The following is a 24,867-nucleotide window of genomic DNA, read 5'->3' on the forward strand; positions in this document are numbered from 1 at the left end:
TTCAAAGATTCCCCGTAGACTGAAACCAGACCGTTTCTTCTTTGACTAAGCGTTTTCCTGGGGTTGGTCCAAATACCGACAGATCGCATTTCGGACTAAAAAAAAACAACAAAAAGTGCCGGATATGGAGTTTCAAACACGTGTCTGGCACAAGTACTTTACAAAAAGATTTTAGTAATGTCTCCGGTGTCTGCTAATCTGTTAAATCTCAGATGACGTAATGTCAGTCAGCAACATCGAGAAGCTTTTAAGTTAACCCTCTGATGCCTGTATGTCGTGTGCCCAACCTATCAGTGTGGTACTAAGGCTAGCATTATCTGGCAGCAGAGGTTAGTGTGGATAGTAAACGCTGATCAAAACATCAGTAGTTTTACAGTATTAGAATTTACAATAGATTTGAAACTAAAATTATGAAATAATCTGCCTTTTATCTTTTTAAAACAATTTTGTACAAAAATTCAATAAAAAAAATAACGTATTTGGCAACAAGAAAATAATCAATGAAAGTATTTATTTAGTTGCCAAACAAAAATGTTAAAGTACAGGATCGAACTTTAATTAACGTTTGGAAAAAATTCGGATAAAAGTTGTGAATGTTGAGACTGACTTTACTACAGACGGTCCGCATTGTGTTACAGAAGAAACCACAGCGTCATGTTATGGTGAGGATAATAATTGAATAAAGAAGTGGTAGACAATTTTTATAATGTAATTGGTAGCACATTGGTACCACGATAATAGATGTCGTTTCTGGCTAAATTGTGTGACATCTGTTAGTGTTGGCTACCACAGAGATTGTCGCTAGTTGTGGCTATCACACACAGTGACAGCTGTGAGTTGTGGCTACCACACACAGTGACAGCTGTGAGTTGTGGCTACCACAGAGATTGTCGCTAGTTTTGGCTACCACACACAGTAACAGCTGTTAGTTGTGGCTACCACAGTGACAGCTGTGAGTTGTGGCTACCACGCACAGTGACAGCTGTGAGTTGTGGCTACCACAGTAACAGCTGTGAGTTGTGGCTACCACAGAGATTGTCGCTAGTTGTGGCTACCACACACAGTGACAGCTGTGAGTTGTGGCTACCACAGTGACAGCTGTGAGTTGTGGCTACCACTGTAGCAACTGTGATGTGTAGCTACCACAGTAACAGCTGTGATTTATGGCTACCACACACAGTGACAGCTGTAAGTTGTGGCTACCACACAGAGTAACAGCTGTGAGTTGTGGCTACCACAGTGACAGCTGTGAGTTGTGGCTACCACTGTAGCAACTGTGATGTGTAGCTACCACAGTAACAGCTGTGATTTGTGGCTACCACACACAGTGACAGCTGTGAGTTGTGGCTACCACACACAGTGACAGCTGTGAGTTGTGGCTACCACTGTAATAGCCTTGATACAACAGCTAGCATTGTGTTAGACACAGATTATCGCAGTTATACCCACACAATCATAACATTATCAGTTATACCCAAACAATAATAAATTTATCACAGGTATAACCACACAATAATAAATTTATCACAGGTATAACCACACAATAATAACATTATCAGTTATACCCACACAACAACTTTATCACAGGTATAACCACACAATAATAACTTTATCACAACTATATATACACAATAATAACATTATAATACTTTAACCTACACAATGATAAGATTATAATAATTACACACACAATGAAAAATTATAAGAGTTATTTATGAAACAATGTTACAGTTACATCCACACCTTGATTATACTTGATTTTACCACATTTACACCTAAACAATTATTACGTTAATTTAGCAACCGACAAGAAAAAAACATCAATTTCTGCCAATGAGTTTCTTCTTCTTCTTCTTCTTCTTATTCTTCTTCTTCTTCTTCTTCTCCTCCGTGTCTTAATTTATTATATTTATGTTGGAGGATTTAGACAACAAGCCCAAATTCGTGTATGAACTGGACTGTGGTCTCCAATGAGTTTGAAATGATTTATAAGGTATTTCTAATTTTTAAAACTCAAATAAAAACAATGCTATAAGTACGAGATTTTACCAACTCTAGGTTTATATTTATAGTTTTATTACTCATGAATCACTCGGATAAATAATGTCATAGCTTATCTGAAAAAAGATACAGAAAGTACACAATTTTTGTCCAAACTCTTATAGTTTGCTGTTTATTTTTAACTCAAAATGAAAATAAGTTACACTTTCAGACTATAATTATTTAATAAAAACAATACATCGTGTTCACAATTTACTAAACATATATATATATATATATATATATATATATATCAGGGAAAAAAAGTTCAAATGATAACATGGGTGACAAGAAAGATGCGCAACGGAAATTTGCACAAAAAAGTGCACACGGGCATTTTTGTGTGCTTTAATCGAGCAATTACAGAAATCAACAAAGAGTGATCAAATGTACGTTGTAGTCAAATAAAAACAATTTTTCCACGAATATGACACAATTTAATTTAAGCGTATTAGTATATTTAGTATTTGCGCATTTTTCTGTTCGCGCATTTTCTATTTGCGCAGTTTTCCGATTGCGCGTTTTTCTGGGCACCGATTACATGATACATTATGTATAAAATCTACCTGTATAACAGTGAAACATTAAAACGTGTAAACCTTCTGACTCCGCATGAAAAAGTCAATCTAAAACCAGTCTAATGATGTTACTGTTGTGTATTAGTACACCACGTGATACTTCCTGTCCGTCACTGACCAATGGAAACTCTCGATACAACTGAGGCGCGACTTCACCCATCAAAGAAAAACGCCAGAAAAAATTCACCTTTAATGAAGATCGTAATCAAACGACCTGAGTAGTCACATAACTTAAGGCATTTCTAACCAAACGCCTGGAACCGTCGCAGAGTCTTAGACAGTTCCGGTCAAGCGTCTATGTCCATCAAATAGTTTAAGGCAGTTCCAACCAAATACCTGCGGCAGTCACAGAGCCTACGTTAGTTCCGGTCAAACGTCCCTGACCAGCACGTAGGCGGCAGACAGACAGACGAGAAACACAGCCATGACTTGCGGCAGTCCGGCACTAATTTGGTGAGCACTGTTGCAGCCGTCGGTCGTGCATGAGTAGTGGCAGACGGTGTACAGGTCCCCGTGGCTGGTCTGGCGCGTGCAGTTCGTCTGGGGGTGGTGGGAGCACATCCGGGCCACAAAATGACCTGCGGGGGAGAAAAATGGCAACATTTTTGTTTAAGTTTTGTTCGTGATCTGTTTAAATGACAACAAAACAAGTGGAAGATTTTATTTAATGAATGCTGGTTGGGAAGGGCCTGGTCGAGTAATAAACAAGTAGTCGCGAACCCAACTGTTTAGGCTCAAGGCTGTAGAACGTAGCGGATACCATCGTAAGACTTCCGTGACCACCATAATAAGACGTCCCTGAATTTACCATATGACGTCCCTGATTGTACCTTAAGACGTCCTAAGCTAATGGATACCAGCCTGCAAAAAACTGAACTCTACTTCACCCGTTTAACACATCGTCCGTTTACGTTTCTTCTTTCAGCACCAAAAATGTTGTTCAGCATATCGAAGCAAGGCTATAGTGTTTAGCAAACAGGATGGCTTTTGTGCATTTACCAGAGAAAAAAAAAAGAAACATACGCTTTAATGCTTGTTACTTTTTTTCAACCTATATCAACATCTAGATTGCTAGAATGTTCGGATGTTTCAGTTGTATCATCAAGGTTTGTTGACTGTAGTCGGATCTTTATTAGAGACTTCAACACAGTTTCAACTAACAAAGGACGTCAGATGTCACTGACATGTCAACCATGTGGACGTTAGATGTCACTGACATGTCAACCATGTGGACGTCAGATGTCACTGACATGTCAACCATGTGGACGTCAGATGTCACTGACATGTCAACCATGTGGACGTCAGATGTCACTGTCATGTCAACCATGTGGACGTCAGATGTCACTGTCATGTCAACCATGTGGACGTCATATGTCACTGACATGTCAACCATGTGGACGTGAGATGTCACTGACATGTCAACCATGTGGACGTGAGATGTCACTGACATGTCAACCATGTGGACGTGAGATGTCACTGACATGTCAACCATGTGGACGTGAGATGTCACTGACATGTCAATACAAATGACGTCAGATGTCACTAACAAGCAGGGGCGTAGCGAGGGAGGGGGCGGGGGATGCGGACCGCACCGGGTGACACCATTTAGGGGGGGTGACACCATGGCAAAAAATAGCAAAATATATAGAGAAAAACTTGAGGGGGGGTGCAAATCGAAAGTTTGAGGGGGGGGGGTGCAAATCGAAAACTTGAAGGGGGTGCAAATCGAAAGTTTGAGGGGGGGGGGGGTGCAAATCGAAAACTTGAGGGGGGGGGGGGGTGCAAATCGAAAACTTGAGGGGGGGTGCAAATCGAAAACTTGAAAGTTTGTCCCCGGGAAGTGTCGCTACGCCTCTGGGGGGTGACACCATTAAGTGCCGCACCGGGTGACACCCGACCTCGCTACGCCACTGCTAACAAGTCAATACAAATGACGTCAGGTGTCACTGACATGCCACCAGTGGACATCAAGACAGTGTAACTGACCTGAGCCTGACACCAAGGTCCCGTAGGACTTGACACAGTAGAAAGCTGGGTCGCCCGTCTCTGTGCAGTTCACAGCCGCTATCTTGTTGCCGTTATAGCACGCCTCGTTGTTCATGGTGTTACACTGTACACATTTTAAGCCAGCCACTGGGGATGTACAACATTTACAAATTTTAAGCCAGTCAATGGGAAGGTACATGTACACATTTTAAGCCAGCCAATGGGGAGGTACATGTACACATTTTAAGCCAGCCACTGGGGATGTACAACATTTACACATTTTAAGCCAGTCACTGGGGATGTACAACATTTACACATTTTAAGCCAGCCACTGGGGAGGTACATGTACACATTTTAAGCCAGTCACTGGGGATGTACAACATTTACACATTTTAAGCCAGCCACTGGGGAGGTACATGTACACATTTTAAGCCAGCCACTGGGGAGGTACAACATTTACACATTTTAAGCCAGTTACTGGGGATGTACAACATTTACACATTTTAAGCCAGTCAATGGGAAGGTACATGTACACATTTTAAGCCAGTCACTGGGGATGTACAACATTTACACATTTTAAGCCAGCCACTGGGGAGGTACATGTACACATTTTAAGCCAGCCACTGGGGAGGTACAACATTTACACATTTTAAGCCAGTCACTGGGGATGTACAACATTTACACATTTTAAGCCAGCCACTGGGGAGGTACATGTACACATTTTAAGCCAGCCACTGGGGAGGTACAACATTTACAAATTTTAAGCCAGTCAATGGGAAGGTACATGTACACATTTTAAGCCAGCCAATGGGGAGGTACATGTACACATTTTAAGCCAGCCACTGGGGAGGTACAACATTTACACATTTTAAGCCAGTCACTGGGGATGTACAACATTTACACATTTTAAGCCAGCCACTGGGGAGGTACATGTACACATTTTAAGCCAGCCAATGGGGAGGTACATGTACACATTTTAAGCCAGCCACTGGGGAGGTACATGTACACATATTTCATCGTACTAATTTTACACCGTACACATTTTACATTGTACACATTTTACACAGTACACATTTTACATCGTACACATTCTTCATCATACACATTTAAAACTGTACATAATTACAAGTTTCTATTTAATTCACTTCCTCGTCAGCAGTGGCGTAGCGAGGTCGGGTGTCACCCGGTGCGGCACTTAATGGTGTCACCCCCCCAGAGGCATAGAGACCCTTCCCAGGGACAAACTTTCAAATTTTCGATTTGCACCCCCCCCTCAAACTTTCGATTTGCACCCCCCCCCCCCCTCAAGTTTTCGATTTGCACCCCCCCCCCCTCAAACTTTCGATTTGCACCCCCCCCTCGAGTTTTTCTCTATATATTTTGCTATTTTTTGCCTTGGTGTCACCCCCCTAAATGGTGTCACCCGGTGCGGTCCGCACCCCCCGCCCCCCCCACGCTACGCCCCTGCTCGTCAGTCTGTCTGTCTAGAATAGTCTAGATCGAAACGCCCGAGCGAAATTTCGGACACTTCTGACTGACAGATTTGTTTCAACGTTGACATGAACACAATGCAACATGACATTAAATTTGACTCATTTGGTTGCCTGATAAATTTTTTATGAATTAATGAAAATTTGTCCAAACTAGTAGGCTGTCTTATCAAACTATTCCACACTATTAGACACGCGTCATCAAGTTCAATAGGTGCGCAATGGTTTTTAGTCATGCACCTCTAGTGTAAATAAAACATGTAAAGTACTAAAAACAATTTCATAAGAAACATTTTAATAACAAGCTTTTATGTAATAATGCACTAAAAAAATTAATAAAAAAAGTTTTAATAACAAGCTTTTATGTAATAATGCGCTAAAAAGTAGAAAATAAATTATACACTACTATTTAAAAAACTATAAAGAAAAGCGTCGGTCTTTTCCAAAATATTAGTAAAGGTATCCAATATAGATAGGCTACTAAGGTGAGAAAGAAATACCTTCCAATTTTACAATTAAGAACGAAGAAGAAGAAGAAGATCATTTACATGTGTGCGCTGTGGTGCTTGTTTAGTAGTAAATTGTAGTAAGAACTGATCTATATAACTACTCAATAACATAGCCGTGAATGGGGAGCATGCATTTTTTTAGTGAGGGTGACGATAGGGGAGGGGGGGGGGTGGTAAAGGCCTTGACGTGATTTATGGATGATTATTAAAATATTTTTTTCTAAATATATTTCAAATGAAAATAGATCTTCATTATGCATCGTTTAAATACAATCTCGGAAAAAAAAATTCTGATCCGAATAAAAATTCATCCTTCATTGTTCGAGATCATTGCTCATGTTTCCCATAATCCCACTGGAGGCCTGTCACGTGGTCTCTGCTATAATTATCGCGAGACAGTCACGTGTCTGGAGCTATAATTATCCTCTTTTGTCTGTCAGAAACAGGGTCACTGTGTTGGGTTTTGGTGCCCCGTCTGCCCTTTCATTGGTGCCCCGTCTGCCCTTTCATTCAATGACCAATTTCTATGCGGGTCAAACAGAGCTGGAACTCTGAGACAGAAATATACGCAGGCCGATGGTTTGGAATGACAAAATAACAGTTCTCGTTAGCTTTTTGTCTGTTCGGACAAAAATCTTGCGTCTTGTCGGTTGTTTTTTAAGCTGACGATCTCACTGTTTTTGTCCGTCATGTTGACCTTTTTAATACAACAGTAACATGTTGAGATTTTCCGTTGACCTTTTTAATACAATAGTAACATGTTGAGATTTTCCGTTGACCTTTTTAATACAATAGTAACATGTTGAGATTTTCCTTGAAACAAAAACAAAAAACGATGGGATTTTCCCTTACTTGATAAGAGATAAGTTTTTTGTGTTTATTTTAGCAATATTGACAAGGATTGTTACTTCAGTAACGATGCCCTCTTCCAACCCGTCTACACGTGTACCCATCTTCATGTCTATTTTAGCAAGTGATCTGGATTTTCCTTCAATGTGAGTTACTGGATTACGTCCTTGATTTTATTTGTATTAAATATTGAATTATATTTTGTATTAAAAATTTAGTTTTTAGTGAAGACTGCAACGTTATTTGTAATATATTGTGTATTGAAGGATGTATTGTGTTTCGTGTTTGTAATGTACTTTGTATTGTAATTGTTTTCGTATTTAGTAGCAACCATTTATTCTAATTGACGACCCACTAAAGGAGTCACCTGGGTGATGTCCCATGTTGTCATCACATAGACTATTCCAAGCGTCTCTTACAGTTCCTTGTGTTTCATGACTTGGGTAAATGTTACATGACATCCATCAAATACAAAGTTCACAGATACATCAGATAACGTATGGTGCAAGTGTGGCTCTATGCTCAGATGAACTCTACTTCATCTGTCCAAACGACCATCAAGTCCCTAGGGACACTCAAGTTTTTGCGGTTAAAGATCTTTGAAATTCCAGTGTGGATACTTCCGCTATCACCTAATAAAGATCCGCAAATCACAAGGGACTTTGGTGCTACAGTGTTAAATCGTCGATCATAAAGGGGAAGTAAGAAAGGAAAACTCGTCCGTTATTTGTGAATACAATATTCTAATGTTCTGTACCAGAGATGCTCTGTACACATTGTATACACGTTACGACTTTCTGTATATCTGAATATTCTGTTTGTTTGTTTCGCTGTTTCGGCGTTAGACTTTTTTTAACCACTTCATTTAACTAATTTCCGCTCTCTTTCAATTGTTCTTGTACATTAAAAAAAGGTAATAGGTTCATGTGAAGATCCCTGCGTGGACCAAAAATGCTTTAAACACTTCATCTCTCCCTTCCTATCTTCAGGAACAAATGCAGCATTTCTATGAAAAGTGGAGCAGTTTCGGTTCAAACATCCTGCATGCATGCATCAATTTACAAGACTCACTACATGGGTGAGACTTGAATTATATATTTACATGTATGACCATTTTTTTTTCATCATTCACTGGTCAGTGGTCAGTGTACATGTATGACCAACTTTTGTTTATCATTCACTGGTCAGTGGTCAGTGTACATGTATGACCAACTTTTTTCATCATTCACTGGTCAAGTGTACATGTATGACCAACTTGTTCATCATTCACTGGTCAAGTGTACATGTATGACCAACTTGTTCATCATTCACTGGTCAAGTGTACATGCATGACCAACTTTTTTTCATCATTCATTGGTCAAGTGTATGTGTATAAACGTTCGACTATACTACACGTAGCGGTTCACAACGGCCGCCATTATTTTTAAACCATTAAGCCGAGCAGAAACTTAATCTAGTGGGATAATTGAAATCGTAGGAGTTATTTCCCTTTTTTATACTTGTAGGAGTTGGTTCCCTTTTATTTTAATACTTGTAGGAGTTGGTTCCCCTCCTTTCTACAAAGACATCACGAACTCGTCTTTATATGGCTAGGCAAATAAGACAAGAAAGAAGCTTTAACGGTTCAGTCTTTAAAAGGTCATTTCGTCCAAATGATGGTAAAAAGGTCATTTCGTCCAAATGGGGGTAAAAAGGTCATTGCGTCTACATGTTGGGAACAATGTAATTTCGTCCTAATATCACTTTATTAACTGCAGGAATTTATAAAAAGTTGGGCTTTAAAAATATTTATTGAATATTTTGTTTTTAATCTTGGCTATGCATATTTTTGATGAAGAGAATAAATTTAAAAAAATGGTTTCCATTTTTATTGAGCCTGTCTTTGAAAAACGATGAGGTAATTATTTCTCTAATGAGCTTCGTGCCCATCTTTACCTGTTGAATATTATCTGTTTTTACTCCGTCATGGAAGTTCCTAGCTCGCAACAATCATTTATTTTTGTCCCCTGCTTAAAGCATCGATTAATATTAAAATGGTTTAATTGGTTTTGATGATGTTTAATCAACGCGAGAGCTTGTATTTGGAAATAATTGAATAAAATTTGGGTGTTGTTGTATTATTAAACGTGTGTGTTGTCGGTAACTTCCATTAACTTGTAATGGTAACAAAATTAATTTCAATTTGCTTGTGATGTAAAAAATATTCAATTAACTTGTGATATTAGCACCAATCAATGAATATGTGTGAGCAATTAATTAACGTGTAATTTTAGCAATCAACAATTTAGGAGTATTGCATATTAATATTCGATCCACTATCCTACCCTAAGTAACGTTATTTAACATCAACAAAGACCGCCCATTACAAACCAACAAGGTTTTATATTATTATATATTACATAGAAAAGGTCTTGAGGTTAATAACAGTTTAAAATAATTGAAGGAAACGTGTTTTTAGAGGGGAATCTAATTGCTACAAATCCAGTAGAACTAAGCCTAAAACGTGAGAGATAAAGTGTACACAGACTATGTCAGACTTTTTCATCCAAATCTATTTTAGAAATTATTGTAAGTGTTATATAACATTGTAAGTGTTATATAAGTGTTATATAACATTGCAAGTGTTATATAAGTGTTATATAACATTGCCCAACACCACACAACTCACGCCAGAGTTAGATAAACCTTTGCACTATCCCAACGCATGACGTCAAAGTAATCCTATATAGTAGGCCCATATAGTGAGAATGACAGAAACTGTGACAGCTATAAAAAAATCTGCAGATCGATTAACCTTTTTTATAGGCTTTATCTAGTCTATATTTATTTATTTTATCACCACCGTCGAGAGTTCAGATCTCCTTCCTGTCCCGCTGCCCAGACATGCCCCCTTCCCCCCCCCTCCCCCATCCCACATGCTTACCACAAACCTCACCAAAAATATTGTATTGAGTCTCCGCCCCACGTTTAACCTCTGCTGCCAGCTATTCAATTACTGAGAGGTTCTGTCGCCAACACCACCAATCACGTGACGGTAAAACGTTTTCTTAAAGTGCCTGTACAGATGTACATCCGGGGATTTCTGGCTTAGACATGACGTAACAAGCTCGTGACTTCAACTGAATCAAACACCGTTCTTAAACTACAGGCTTTTCAACCTTACGATACTCAGTGAATCCACAAACAAACACATGTAGGTCTAATATAAGTAAAGATCAGTGTTTCTTCCAGACATTTTTCTCGGAGGGGGGGGGGGGGGGGTGGGGTGGGGACTTGAAATTTTCGGGCGGTCACTGCTAAAAGCATATTTTTTCAATATAAATTCTATTTCGTTCGCCCCCCCCCCCCCCCCAGATAGCTAGAAAAGTAAAAATTGAAAAAAGAGTTGCAGATTTGCCGCTGGACTTATTTATTTTAAACTGTTTTTGAAACCGGAACCGATGCTATTATTTAGGCGGAGGCGAGATGCACTTAGGGTGCAGTTTTAAAGATGCATTATAGGAAGGTACTTTAAAGATAGTTTAGAGTATATTTTTTTAGCCTGTTCCAGTAGGAAACTTGATAGCTGGCGAGGGAAAGATGGCGAAATGATGATCACAGTGGGTGAGTGGGTAGAGGGGTGGCTATGGTAGGGATGTTGGTAGGGGTTGGAAGATAAGGGGAGTGGGTAGGGATGTTGGTACAGAATATAATTCTGTTGGTGGAGTGGGTAGAGGGGTTGTTAGGGAAGGGAAGTGGGTAGGGGGTGGGTAGGGGGTGGGTAGGGAAGGGGAGTAAGTAGGGTAGATAAGGGGAGTGGATAGGGGTGGGTGGGTATGAAAGGGTAGTAGGTAGGAGGCAGTGGGTAGTGGGAGCGAGATGTGGGAACGTCAGAAGTTAAGTAATGTGTCTTGTCATCTGTAAGAAAAACGGCAAGACGGAACGGTCTTATTGACAAATAGGGGAATAATGAAAGACCACAGGCTTGGCGTAGTTTCAATAAAGCTATTTTTGTAACGGTTTTTTTCTTTAAGCGAGTCTCTGACATTTCATGATCATTGTTCGAAAGCCAATAAGTCAACAAGATATATCACACAACATGTATTACACGAAGCCAATAGGTGAACAAAATAAATCACACAACATGTATTACACGAAGCCGATAAGTCAAAAAGATATATCACACAACATGTATTACATTAAGCCAATAAATCAATATCACACAACATGCATTACACGAAGCCAATAAGTCAACAAGATATATCACACAACATGTATTCCAAGAAGCCAATAACTCAATATCACACATGTATTCCAAGAATATATTCTATAAACGCACATAAAAAATTTAGCCAAGAAAACCCAAATGTGAAAAACATTTAAAATATCACTTGTATAACAACAGAACTATCAGAATTTGAAAAAAATCTGCATATAGTTTATGTTAAGTCGACATTCGTTCTCTTCATACTGACCAAGCGCACTAAAACACAACACTCCAACAGGCGGTGCCTAACGTGTTTATTCCTCTCCTTTACCTTCTCGCAACCCACCTTCCACACCCCAATACCTAACCACACCCCCCCCCCCCCTCAATCGTTCACACACCTTCTACACCCGCATTCAACCGTGGGATAACAATACGTAAACACAACTGGTTAACTCAACTCACATAAGCACTATCTGCTGTGCTTCAAACACAAGGGGTTAACTCAACTCACATAAGCACTATCTGCTGTGCTTCAAACACAAGGGGTAACTCAACTCACATAAGCACTATCTGCTGCGCTTCAAACACAAGGGGTTAACTCAACTCACATAAGCACTATCTGCTGTGCTTCAAACACAAGGGGTTAACTCAACTCACATAAGCACTATCTGCTGTGCTTCAAACACAAGGGGTTAACTCAACTCACATAAGCACTATCTGCTGTGCTTCAAACACAAGGGGTTAACTCAACTCACATAAGGACTATCTGATGTGCTTTAAACACAAGGGGTTAACTCAACTCACATAAGGACTATCTGATGTGCTTTAAACACAAGGGGTTAACTCAACTCACATAAGCACAGCCTATGTGTTTTAGGCTACTCTAACCTCACCTCGAAATGAAACGTAAGAAGGCGTAAGAATTCTAACTGAAAAATGTGTTGACGTGATTTTCGTAGCTAGCACACCTAAATCATGAAATATGTAGATGTGCAAGTCACATATCATAGGGGGAAATTTTTTTTATAGATTAGCAAATCGTGTAGCCTATATTAAATAGTTGAATAATATCGGGTAACCTCGTAAATCCGACTGAATCATGAAATATGTCGACATCTGTTAATACATTCACTCGGCGTATACTGCCATGCAGGTAAATCTGCCAATATATCATAGGCAGGGAGGTAAGTCAGGATAAGAATTGTAATAATCTTGGAATTATATGTTTTATTTAAGCTGTTGATTTAAGCGTTGATTAGGAGAAGGCACGGAAAAAATAAATATTCAGGAATTTTTTCACAAAGGCCCAAGAAAACAAAGTAAAATTCTCATAAAACGGCTGTTTATGAAAAAATACAAATACCGTTTTAAAACTGTTTGAATGGCTATATAAAGAGATATAAGTATCCTTCAGGCGCAATTCTACACTTAATTCGTAGGTCAATATTTTTACTATTTTGTTAACTATTGTCACAGTCTGTAAATTTTTGAAAAAAAAAAAATTAAATGTTTAAAATAAATTTATTTAAAAAAACTGTTGGTGAACTGCTATAGATATAAATCAAGGGTCGGCAACCTTTTGAGACGGAAGAGCCAAAAGCTAGAATTTTCAAAATTTACCAGTTTTTAAAGAGCCACTACCTTTTTATTTCAATATTTTATTTTTTGATTAGGACTATGCAAATAAATGTGATTTGTCATTTTGAAAAAATAGCTTTAAATATGAAATAATATTTATTCATATAAAATCATACACATGTTTCGCCAGAATAATAAACTAAGTAATCAAATATAATTATAGGACTATCCGTCACTATCCCAATCCACTTTAGAAGTTGCTTTTTTTTCTTTCTTTACGGATATCACCGGCTCAGGAGGTGTCTGCCATTAGCCAGGCAGGCCTCAACAAGGATAACTTCTACTAACTGGCTTGAATATCGGTTTTGATGACCGTGTATCTGTCGCTTCTGAATTTTGATTCTAGCCAGGCTAGAACACAGGGTAAACTAGTACCCCCACCGTCCAGTACCCTGCTCAACAGTAGGAAGCTTATAGCTAAAAAAAAACCCACGTCACTCGCGTCAAATTAATTACTACTAATATACAGGGAAATGCATTCTGAATAAAATAACATTCCCCGTATAAAAACATTCGAAAAGGTCGGCACTTGGGCAGTGGCAAGCATGGGATTGTTGCCATGGGGCTGTGGGGCTGGGCCTGGTGCCTAAGCTGCTGTCAGCTGTCCGTATACTTTCTACTGCACATATTACAACTGATCTCTCTGATAAGTGTTTAAATTCTGTTTAAAGTTGTTTTTCTTTACAGTATAGTATTTGATATGAATTTTGAAAATGAAATAATATAACTATTAATATTTGTGCAAGGGGCTGGATAGCCGCATCTTGCCGGCAAAAGAGCCGCATGCGGCTCGCGAGCCGCAGGTTGCCGACCCCTGATATAAATGTATGAAAGGGAAGAAAGTTCGATTTGATGTTTCTCATTGTACACAACATATCATTCAGGCTGCTTATAATATTTATAATATTATTTTTCTTTAATCCCAAATTTATTTCAGTTCTTCTGTGAGGCCCAAACCCCCTCAACCCACCACGCCAATAAAAATATCCATTGAATCACCATGTAATTAAACAATTGCATTTTCGTTTTTTTTTTAATAAAATTCCAATTAGACGTTTTGTGTTCGATCTAATTCTATGTATAAGTAAACCATCTGAAACGAATTAAAGTACATGTCAGAAAGAAGTATTACTATTGTAAATCTGTATCAGTCCTCACAAGCCGAAGATGAAAACTGTAATACTAAAGCGAACATGCAAGGCAAACTGACGCGGTAAAGTACATGTCTGAGGCACACCAAAAATAAATTACAATTTTGGAATTAGAAAGTAGATAAAGATGTCCCAAAATATATTAGGATTTGCCGGTTTAAATTCTTCAAATAGTCACGTGATCAGATTATTGAGGGCAGTAAAATATCATCCATGGGCACAATTGGCTTAACCATTGATTATAAAAAAAGCACTTTAATAATTTTCTTTAGAACTACCAACATGGTGCTATTTATAGCTCAGCTGGTCATTAAATGAAATACACAACTCAGGAGAAACAAACATTGAACAACAACTTCATGAAAAACAGTTTCCTAATTCTAGTTTCTCTGACAGATCAATTAACTAAAAGATCCTCTCGTTTTATCTTTCTAATCAAAGCGTGTAACATTAATTTATCTTCCTTTCGGATGTCCGATTTTGTGAAATACAACGCATGTAAGGGACATCACTATCACACGGGAAAAGCTTCTTTCATCCGTTAAGACATTGGCTAGCCTCCTCTTGCCAAAAGATTCTACGCAAGTTTTTTTTTTTTACGTGATGCGCTTAGGTTTTTATTTCTTCCTTAGAAGAAATCCGATGTCTCAGAAATTTTCAAATCAACCGTAGAAAAATTGGTTTAATTTTCTTGATTTCTGTTAGCTCTAATTTCTTTTAGTTTATTAAAACCATAGTAAAGCATGAAAAGACACAAATTATATCTTTCATTTTTCCACTGTTAAAGCAATCAACTATTGTTAGAAAACCTATAAAGCTGTCGGTCAATTTAGATTCAATTAGCAATTACAGTACTTATAAAACGGATTTTCCCTGATAATTTGTAAAATATTTTAAAAATTCAGGGTTTTCCAATTTTATTAGTAACAAAATTTTTTTATTCCCAGCACATATAAGCTACTTTATTCCATTATCTCTTTTTTTAAAAATATATTAAAATAATGTTACAAATATTAAAAAAAAAGATTTCTGAAAAAAAATATTTGAGAAATGTAAAAAAAAAATCCATAATCTAAAAAGATAATTAATTTTATTTGGATTTATTGCCGTGGAAATAATGAATAAATGTAGTTACACAGGAGTAGTGGAGGAACGTCACTTAGCGCTGAACATTTTCTCTGGTTCAATTTTTTTTTTTAGGTTAGGTGATGAAAAAAAGTTTCTTTGGTTCAATTTTTGTTTTTAGGTCAGATGATAAAAAAAAATCCCGTTTTTAAAATTAAATCACAAGAATGTTAAACTGTTTTCGCTATATCGACAGACGTCATAAAACTTCAGTAAACAAGCACCCAAAACATCCTGTGATTTAGCTTACAATTTCATCGTTCACATCCATCTGTCGTGTTGAAATGTGAGGCTATTTATTTTTTTTCGTTTGTGTTAGTTGGCTGGGTAGTCTAGTTATGGGAAGCTAATGATTTCCCTATATAAAAGCAATTGTACACGAAGATATTTAAGTCATTTTTTCCTAACCACTGCTTGGGGTAACTTGGTTTTAGGGCAAAGGATTCACAGAAACACTTCAGTGGTTTATAACCACCCCTCTCCCCCCCCCCCCTCAAAAACATATCTTTATCCCCGCCTTATCTTAACCCCCCCCCCTCCCTACTTGAAATAAAAACAAGAGCCAAGAGAAATAGATGTGAGAAGGGAAAAAAATGGAATAAAGAATTATTTTGAAGATCGTTAATTACACGAATGACAGGTCTTCCATAAAACTGCATCTCACACACGATAAACCAGCGTGAATGACATATGAAGATGAATAACTTCAAACTTCCTTCATACTAACGGTCAGCTATTGAGAGCTCACAACTAAAAATGCGTCTATGAGATTTCGAAAAATATGATTTCCTACTCGATTAAAATGTATCTTTTCCATATTTCCGTTTACAAATTACTTCAAGTTATTTGTTTTGTTGCACAATTTATATTTCAGAAATTGTTGTTCATTTTTTTGTTAAATCTTGGCTCTGCTTCAGAAGCTTCAGTTTTAAAGGATTAAAATCGATGTAAAGATTTTGTGGAGTTCTAACATATAAGGGACGGATGGTGGAGACTCAAACATTCTCCGTGATATTTATGCAGAGAGGACCATCTGTCAGGAAGTGGTGACTTTCTCTTCATATTGTTGGCATATACTACAGTATATGGTGACTCTCTCTCTCTCTTTTCATATTGGGATTTAATCTGGTAGATGAAGTAGAGTTCTTCTGTTTTTGTGACCTTGGCTTTTAAAGGTATCCTTTGATCGATTCTAATCTAAGCCGTTTTAACTTTCCTAAGGTCAGTCATTTGGGTACACATTAGAGCTGTGTGGACTCAGGGGCATCATATTAACTCCTGCCCTGGATCCGAACTAGAATTATCGTGTAGGTTTTCTTTACAAACGCTGCTTCCTCTGTCTGAAATCGGGTCATGGTTTAAATATGCACGAACTAGCTAACTGATCCCAGAGCCACGTTTCATAAGTGATGACAATCAACGCTGTTCAATCTCTCCAATGGCTGGCATTTTTCCTCCAAGGAACGAAATAATAATTATCATTTTACTTAATGGAAAATAATTGATATCAAGGGAAACGAGAAATTATATTTTAGAAAGAGAAAGGGAGAAAGGGATAGAGAGAAAGTGAGCGAGATCGAGAGACGGAGAGAAAATGAGGGAGATCGAGAAAAAGTGGGAGAGATCAAGAGAAAAGATAGAAAGAGAGAGAGAGAGAGAGAGAGAGAGGGAGAGGGAGATGAAAAAAAAAGGAAAAGTAAACTAAAGATTAAGAGCGAGTGAGCAGTGTTTCTTCCAAACTTTTTTCTCCAGGATTGCACTAGAAATTTTCGGGGGGGGGGGGGGGGGGGGAACCAACTATTTGCGGGGGGGGGGGGGGCCGACGACGACGACACACTGTCAAAAGTATATATTTTCTATATAAATTCCATTTCGTTCGGGGGAAGGGGGGAAGGTAGACTTTCTTGGGGGGGGGGGGTCGAGCCGCCCCCCCCCCCCCGAAAAGATGCCTGGAAGAAACTCTGCGACTGAGAGAGAAAAAGAAAAGAAATACGAAAGAGAGAGAGAGAGAGGGAAAGAAAAAGAAAAAAAAAAGAAAAGAGAGAGAGAAACAAAGAAAAGAAATACGAGAAGAGAGAGAGCGATAAAGAAAAAAAAAATACGAGAGAGATGAAGAGAGGAGGTGAAAACACGGAGGGAGTATAAAGATAAACATCCTCATTCAAATGTCTTCCTCGCCGTGACAAGATGGAGGACCACGTGATTAGAAACCTGCCTGTCACGTGTCAGCTTGTCCAGATTTTTAGACAACATCCGTCTGTCTGTCTGTCGGTCTGTCTACAGGAAACCCTCACAAAAATCGTGCGTTACACGGCGATTGAAAGTGCTTAGAGATAAAGATAGCGCGAAGATTAATTGAATTATCCTTTTAGAAATATTAATTCATTACTAGGACCGCTAACAACTTGCTAAGTTTGGCCGTTGATAATTTCCAGCGCGCCGGCTTCGTCAAAGGCAAACTCCATGTGTTAAAAATAAACACAATGTCAAATATTTTTCAGTCTGTATTTTTTTTTACTGTAGCACACTGTCCAGAATAAACGCATTTTATTTAAAGAATTTTTTAAATTAGGCCTTTAAAAAATCTCTCTACATTTTTAAAGACTAAAGAATAAAAACATGTTCATTGACAGGTGGACTCTATGAAGACAACCAGTTCGTACGGTAACACATTTATTTCAAATCTGAGATTTCAATCTTATCCTTAGTTGACAATGGTTGTCAGTTTATTTGAGGCCGATTCTTGTAAATCAATGTTTACCTTGTTTTAAAGGGGAGGGGATGTCTTTCAACCCTATTCAGAGAGTGCATCACCGATGACAACACAAGAATATCTATCTAGTATTATATTATTGAAACGAATCTTTAACGACGAATTTCATATTTAATTAGATTGGAAATATGATATTTATCGGAGATAAAATCATCTGGCAGGAATGTTAGGAATGGGTCGACATTGATTTACAAAATTTGACCGCAAATTACACCCACTCTTACCCCCACTCTTACCCCCACTCTTACCCCCACTCTTACACCCACTCTTACACCCACTCTTACCCCCACTCTTACACCCACTCTTACATCCACCCACCCACTCACCGACCCTTGCACCCATTGTTACGACCAACCCACCCACCAACCCACCCACCAACCCACCCACTCACCCACCCACTCACCGACCTACCCACCAACCCACCCACTCACCCACCCACTCACCCACCCACTCACCCACCCACCCACTCACCCACCCACTCACACACCAACCCACCCACCCACTCACCCACCCACTCACCCACCAATCCACCCACTCACCCACCCACTCACCCACCCACTCACCCACCAACCCACCCACTCACCCACCAACCCACCCACTCACCCACCCACTCACCCACCCACTCACCCACCAACCCACCCACTCACCCACCCACTCACCCACCAACCCACCCACTCACCCACCCACCCACTCACCCACCCACCAACCCATCCACTCACCCACCCACTCACCCACCCACTCACCCACCCACCCACTCACCGACTCACCCACCATCTACCCACCATCCACACACCCACTCACCCACCCACCCACCCACCCCCACACTCAGACAGTGTGACTTCAGAAAACAGTTTACATCTATGCAATCAGAAAGCGGATGTTTGTTTCTTTAGACAAGCAACAAAGATGTCACCGTTGCTAGGTTTTCCCTACGCGAACAACACACATGAAAACATACAAACCTTTTAATGGCAGGAAAACCCGCAAGTGTCCTGAAATTCACCAAGACTCCACCAAAAACATTTCTATTTACGTGATCAAAGTGAGCGGACAGAGCTATATGTAGGTCAGTAAATAAAGGGCCTCTTCTGGACTAGCCCCGCCTTCGAGTAAATATAATTACCAAAGTCAATATGATATTAGTAGGAAGTTAAATGGAGAGGATTGTCTAAGGCTTGAGTTGACATGGTCGGATATAATTCAGTATACAAGAAACAAGTCGTAAAAAAATGGGCATGTTATTTTTTTATTTATTTATAAACCAACGGTATAACTGTATTAGACTATATATAGACATTTTTAAACTATGTTCATTTAAAATGTTTTGAGGAATTTTATTTAGAACCAGTCAGAGACAGAACGCTGTAAAAACTTGAACACTATTATGTGTCACACGCAGACAGCTATATCTGAGAGAAGCGTCTTAGCTACAACTTGAAGAAACAGCATCGTGACAACTACGGCATGGTACTATGGCACTGACATCTTCGGCATGTCACTGACATCTACGGTATGGCACTATGGCACTGACATTTACGGTATGGCACTATGGCACTGACTGCTGCAAAATGTGACCTTTGCTTTGACAACTCAAGCCTACACTGACATCAAGGTCAATTTAACAATGACAACTTTATGTGATAATAACGATTCCGACATTTAATTATTCATTAAGATACTGTAAAACTAAACAAAAATAGCAAAAAAAAAATAATAAAAAGGTTTCTTGTTCTCAATTAAACGTTCGTGACTTTCGTGCAGTTAAATTGAATTAAATCACGTTTTTTTTTTTTATGTAGAACTAGAAGTTAATTTAACCATCACAATTTTGATGTAGACCTAAAAATTTGACCTTCACAGTTTTGATGTAGACCTGTAAAGTTGACCATCACAGTTTTGATGTAGACCTAACTATTAAGTTGACCATCACAGTTTTGATGAAGACCTAAAGACCTAAATGCTAAGATGACCATCACAGTTTTGATGTAGACCTATAAAGTTGAACATCACAGTTTTGATGAAGACCTAAAGACCTAACTATTAAGTTGACCATCACAGTTTTGATGAAGACCTAAAGACCTAAATGTTAAGATGACCATCACAGTTTTGATGTAGACCTATAAAGTTGAACATCACAGTTTTGATGAAGACCTAAAGACCTAAATGTTAAGATGACCATCACAGTTTTGATGTAGACCTATAAAGTTGACCATGACAGTTTTGATGAAGACCTAAAGACCTAAATGTTAAGATGACCATCACAGTTTTGATGTAGACCTATAAAGTTGAACATCACAGTTTTGATGAAGACCTAAAGACCTAAATGTTAAGATGACCATCACAGTTTTGATGAAGACCTATAAAGTTGACCATCACAGTTTTGATGAAGACCTAAAGACCTAAATGTTAAGATGACCATCACAGTTTTGATGTAGACCTATAAAGTTGACCATCACAGCTTAGCTGAAGACCTATAAAGTTGACCATCACAGTTTTGATAAAGACCTATAAAGTTGACCATGACAGTTTTGACAAAGACCTAAATGTTAATTTGACCATCACAGTTTTGATGAAGACCTAAAGACCTAAATGTTAAGTTGACCATCACAGTTTTGATGAAGACCTATAAAGTTGACCATCACAGTTTTGATAAAGACCTATAAAGTTGACCATGACAGTTTTGACAAAGACCTAAATGTTAATTTGACCATCACAGTTTTGATGAAGACCTAAAGACCTAAATGTTAAGTTGACCATCACAGTTTTGATGAAGACCTAAAGACCTAAATGTTAAGTTGACCATCACAGTTTTGATGAAGACCTAAAGACCTAAATGTTAAGTTGACCATCACAGTTTTGATGAAGACCTAAAGACCTAAATGTTAAGTTGACCACCACAGTTTTGATGAAGACCTAAAGACCTAAATGTTAAGTTGACCACCACAGTTTTGATGAAGACCTAAAGACCTAAATGTTAAGTTGACCACCACAGTTTTGATGAAGACCTAAATGTTAAGTTGACCCTTACATCCAGGGCCACTATCAAACCCTGATGATGTAATCTCCGTACTCCTGGACCCTGTAATTTAGTGAACTTCAACAAACGAGATGGGATGGGCAGTCACCGAATGTCCGCTAAGATTGTCAGTTACGTGTCTCTGTTTGAACTGTAATTAAACTAATGAGAGGCCAGTATGGTAGTCTCTTATCGTGAGTAAGATTTTAGTATGGTGGTCTCTTATCGTGAGTACGATTTCAGTAAGGTAGTCTGTTATTGTGAGTAAGATTTCAGTATGGTAGTCTGTTATTGTGAGTAAGATTTCAGTATGGTAGTCTCTTATAGATAGTGAGTAATATTGAAGTATGGTAGCCTTTTATCGTGAGTAAGATTTCAGTATGGTAGTCTGTTATTGTGAGTACGATTTCAGTAAGGTAGTATCATATCGTGAGTAAGATTTCAGTATGGTAGTCTCTTATCGTGAGTAACATTTCAGTATGGTAGTCTTTTATCGTGAGTAAGATTTTGTTCTCTATTCGTATAAGATATTTAACATTAACATTTGGTTTTACTCAATAGTTAAAGAGAATTATCTATCTTGTCTCTAGCTTGCTGTGGTTATATTTTCTAGTTAAATCTTGGCGCCAAAGTCTAGCATTTTAAATGTGACATCTTTGTTGCACAAAATAAACTCCTAAACAAAATGTTTTAAAGTTTCGTGACCGGATGTTTAGTATTGACAAAGCTTTAGAATATTACCATTTAATATAATTAATCTAAATATACATTAGACCATAGACTTAGACTTAACACATAGTTGTATAGTATGCTTGACTTAATACACAGTTGTCTAATATGTTAGACTTAATACACAGTTGTATAATATGTTAGACTTACTACACAGTTGGATAATATGTTAGACTTAATACACAGTTGTATAATATGTTAGACTTAATACACAGTTGTCTAATATGTTAGACTTAATACACAGTTGTATAATATGTTAGACTTAATACACAGTTGTATAATTTGTTAGACTTAATACACAGTTGTATAATTTGTTAGACTTAATACACAGTTGTATAATATGTTAGACTTAATACACAGTTGTATAATTTGTTAGACTTAATACACAGTTGTATAATATGTTAGACTTAATACACAGTTGTATAATTTGTTAGACTTAATACACAGTTGTATAATATGTTAGACTTAATACACAGTTGTATAATTTGTTAGACTTAATACACAGTTGTATAATATGTTAGACTTAATACACAGTTGTATAATTTGTTAGACTTAATACACAGTTGTATAATTTGTTAGACTTAATACACAGTTGTATAATTTGTTAGACTTAATACACAGTTGTATAATATGTTAGACTTAATACACAGTTGTATAATTTGTTAGACTTAATACACAGTTGTATAATATGTTAGACTTAATACACAGTTGTATAATTTGTTAGACTTAATACACAGTTGTATAATTTGTTAGACTTAATACACAGTTGTATAATTTGTTAGACTTAATACACAGTTGTATAATATGTTAGACTTAATACACAGTTGTATAATTTGTTAGACTTAATACACAGTTGTATAATATGTTAGACTTAATACACAGTTGTATAATTTGTTAGACTTAATACACAGTTGTATAATATGTTAGACTTAATACACAGTTGTATAATATGTTAGACTTAATACACAGTTGTATAATTTGTTAGACTTAATACACAGTTGTATAATTTGTTAGACTTAATACACAGTTGTATAATTTGTTAGACTTAATACACAGTTGTATAATATGGTTGACTCAGACTTTTGCTTCATTTTTACCTTTAGGACAACCGTACTTTTTTAAATAACGAAAAATAAAATCAGCTATTCAATAGGCAGCATAGTAGAGAACCGGTGTGCTAAATCCGGTCCCCCTACGACCCCGTTCCCACCCCGAAGTACGTCAACCGCCCCCCCCCCCCCCCCACCCAAACAAAATAGAATAGAAAAAAATGTACTATTTACCAGTGTAGACCCCCACCCCGGAAATTAAAGTCACACTCCTCGAAAGTTTCAGGTGCCCCCCCCCCCCCTCCCCGAGAAAAAAGTCTGAAAAAAACACTGACACCCCCCCCACCCCATAGAATCGAGTATTGTGAAGAGCTCTACAAGTTCCATCCTGCATTAGCCGGCACCAAACACAGAGAGAGAGAGTAGGCTAAACGACGCCCTGTTTTCTTGTTATGGCGCTCTGGTGCGTTTTCTTTGAACGCCAAGTTGAGAACTGTATTTAAAAAGTTTAATTAAATGTTTAAAATTAAATGTTTCTTTCTTTAAATCTTCTTTTTAAAAAAAAATACACACTGGCTAAACAAAAACGGAAACCATTAATTAAACAATGGGATACTTGTGATTAAAAGCTGTTTATTTCTCCACAACTTTTTTATTTATCACCCACTTCAATAAAATTAATTAAGCAATTGCAACTTTTTTTTTGGCGGAAACGCATATTTTCTAATAACTCCCAACACGATGGCAACATATAGGCCAACTTTTGCACCGTTTTAAAAAGATAACCGTTGCTAACCAGACAGTGGGACAAGCCCGGTTGAAGCAGATAAACGTATCTAACCGCAAAGACCCGACGTTACCTCGGACGCTGTCTATCATGCTGTTGTCACGGCAGTAATCACCAGACATGCGCACTGCTGCGGTTCCCATGGTCCGTGGACGCTGAGAGATTGCTTAGAGATTATCCAACGCGTCCCGGATGTTGCCATATCGGTAAATAATTTATCGAGAGTTATTGTCCCCTAGTTGAGGCGGAGATAGCGTACGGCAAAAAAAAAGGAACAAAGGAAAAATCCTTGTCAGGTTGTCATGACATCAGAGAGAAAAATCATATTCAGGTTGTTGTGACGTCAGAAAGGTCATGTTCAGGTTGTCATGACGTCAGAGAAATGTCCCGTCGCTTATATTATAAGCAGTCGTATTGATGTCGTAACGATGTCATAAGTCTAGTTGTCATTAACGGAAGATAAGCACATACAGTCTGTTACGTCAGAGTAAAACGTCAAATTCAGATGGCCCGTGACGTCAGAAAACCCATGCTCAGATTGTCCGGATCTGAGAAAAATAATAACGTACCCATAACATGAGCACTCATATCGACGGTGTGATGATGACATAAATCTGGTTTTCATTAACTGGAGACAGTCAAATCCAGTGGTCGTGGCGACATTAAAAAAATCATATATTGTGATGTCGACTAGGCACACGGTATCTATAATAATAGTTTCGCTGTCTCTCTATCTATCTATCTGTCTGACAAGAACGCTCTAGAGAAAAGACAAGCAATTTAAAAACATGCACAGTAATTCGAAAAACGAAGTATGACGTCGACACATTTAGCACAGAGTAGAAAATAATCTCAAACCCAGAGAGTGCTCACAGTTATATGACGTCATTGATTTTCGCGTTAACATTGAATAAAAAGGAAATGTTGTCTAATCTTAATGGTTTGCGTGAAGAGTTTC

General features: G+C 38.1%; 1 protein-coding gene across 1 annotated transcript in view; it reads right to left on the minus strand.

Moving 5' to 3' along the window:
- Positions 1–2,987: 2,987 nt before the first annotated feature.
- The window catches only part of LOC131935173 (omega-scoloptoxin(05)-Ssm1a-like), a 29,572-nt gene continuing 7,692 nt past the window's right edge, over positions 2,988–24,867 (minus strand). The window contains exons 2-3 of the mRNA XM_059291542.1: positions 4,605–4,751; positions 2,988–3,196 (exon numbers count right to left, since the gene is read on the minus strand). Coding sequence (XP_059147525.1) covers positions 2,988–3,196; positions 4,605–4,719 — 324 coding nt within the window. The 5' untranslated portion in view covers positions 4,720–4,751. The remainder of the gene's footprint in view (positions 3,197–4,604; positions 4,752–24,867) is intronic.

Source organism: Physella acuta, unplaced genomic scaffold (assembly GCF_028476545.2).
Source record: "Physella acuta isolate Inbredline_101_S28 unplaced genomic scaffold, ASM2847654v3 ptg000133l, whole genome shotgun sequence".
Taxonomy (NCBI): Eukaryota; Metazoa; Mollusca; class Gastropoda; family Physidae; genus Physella; species Physella acuta.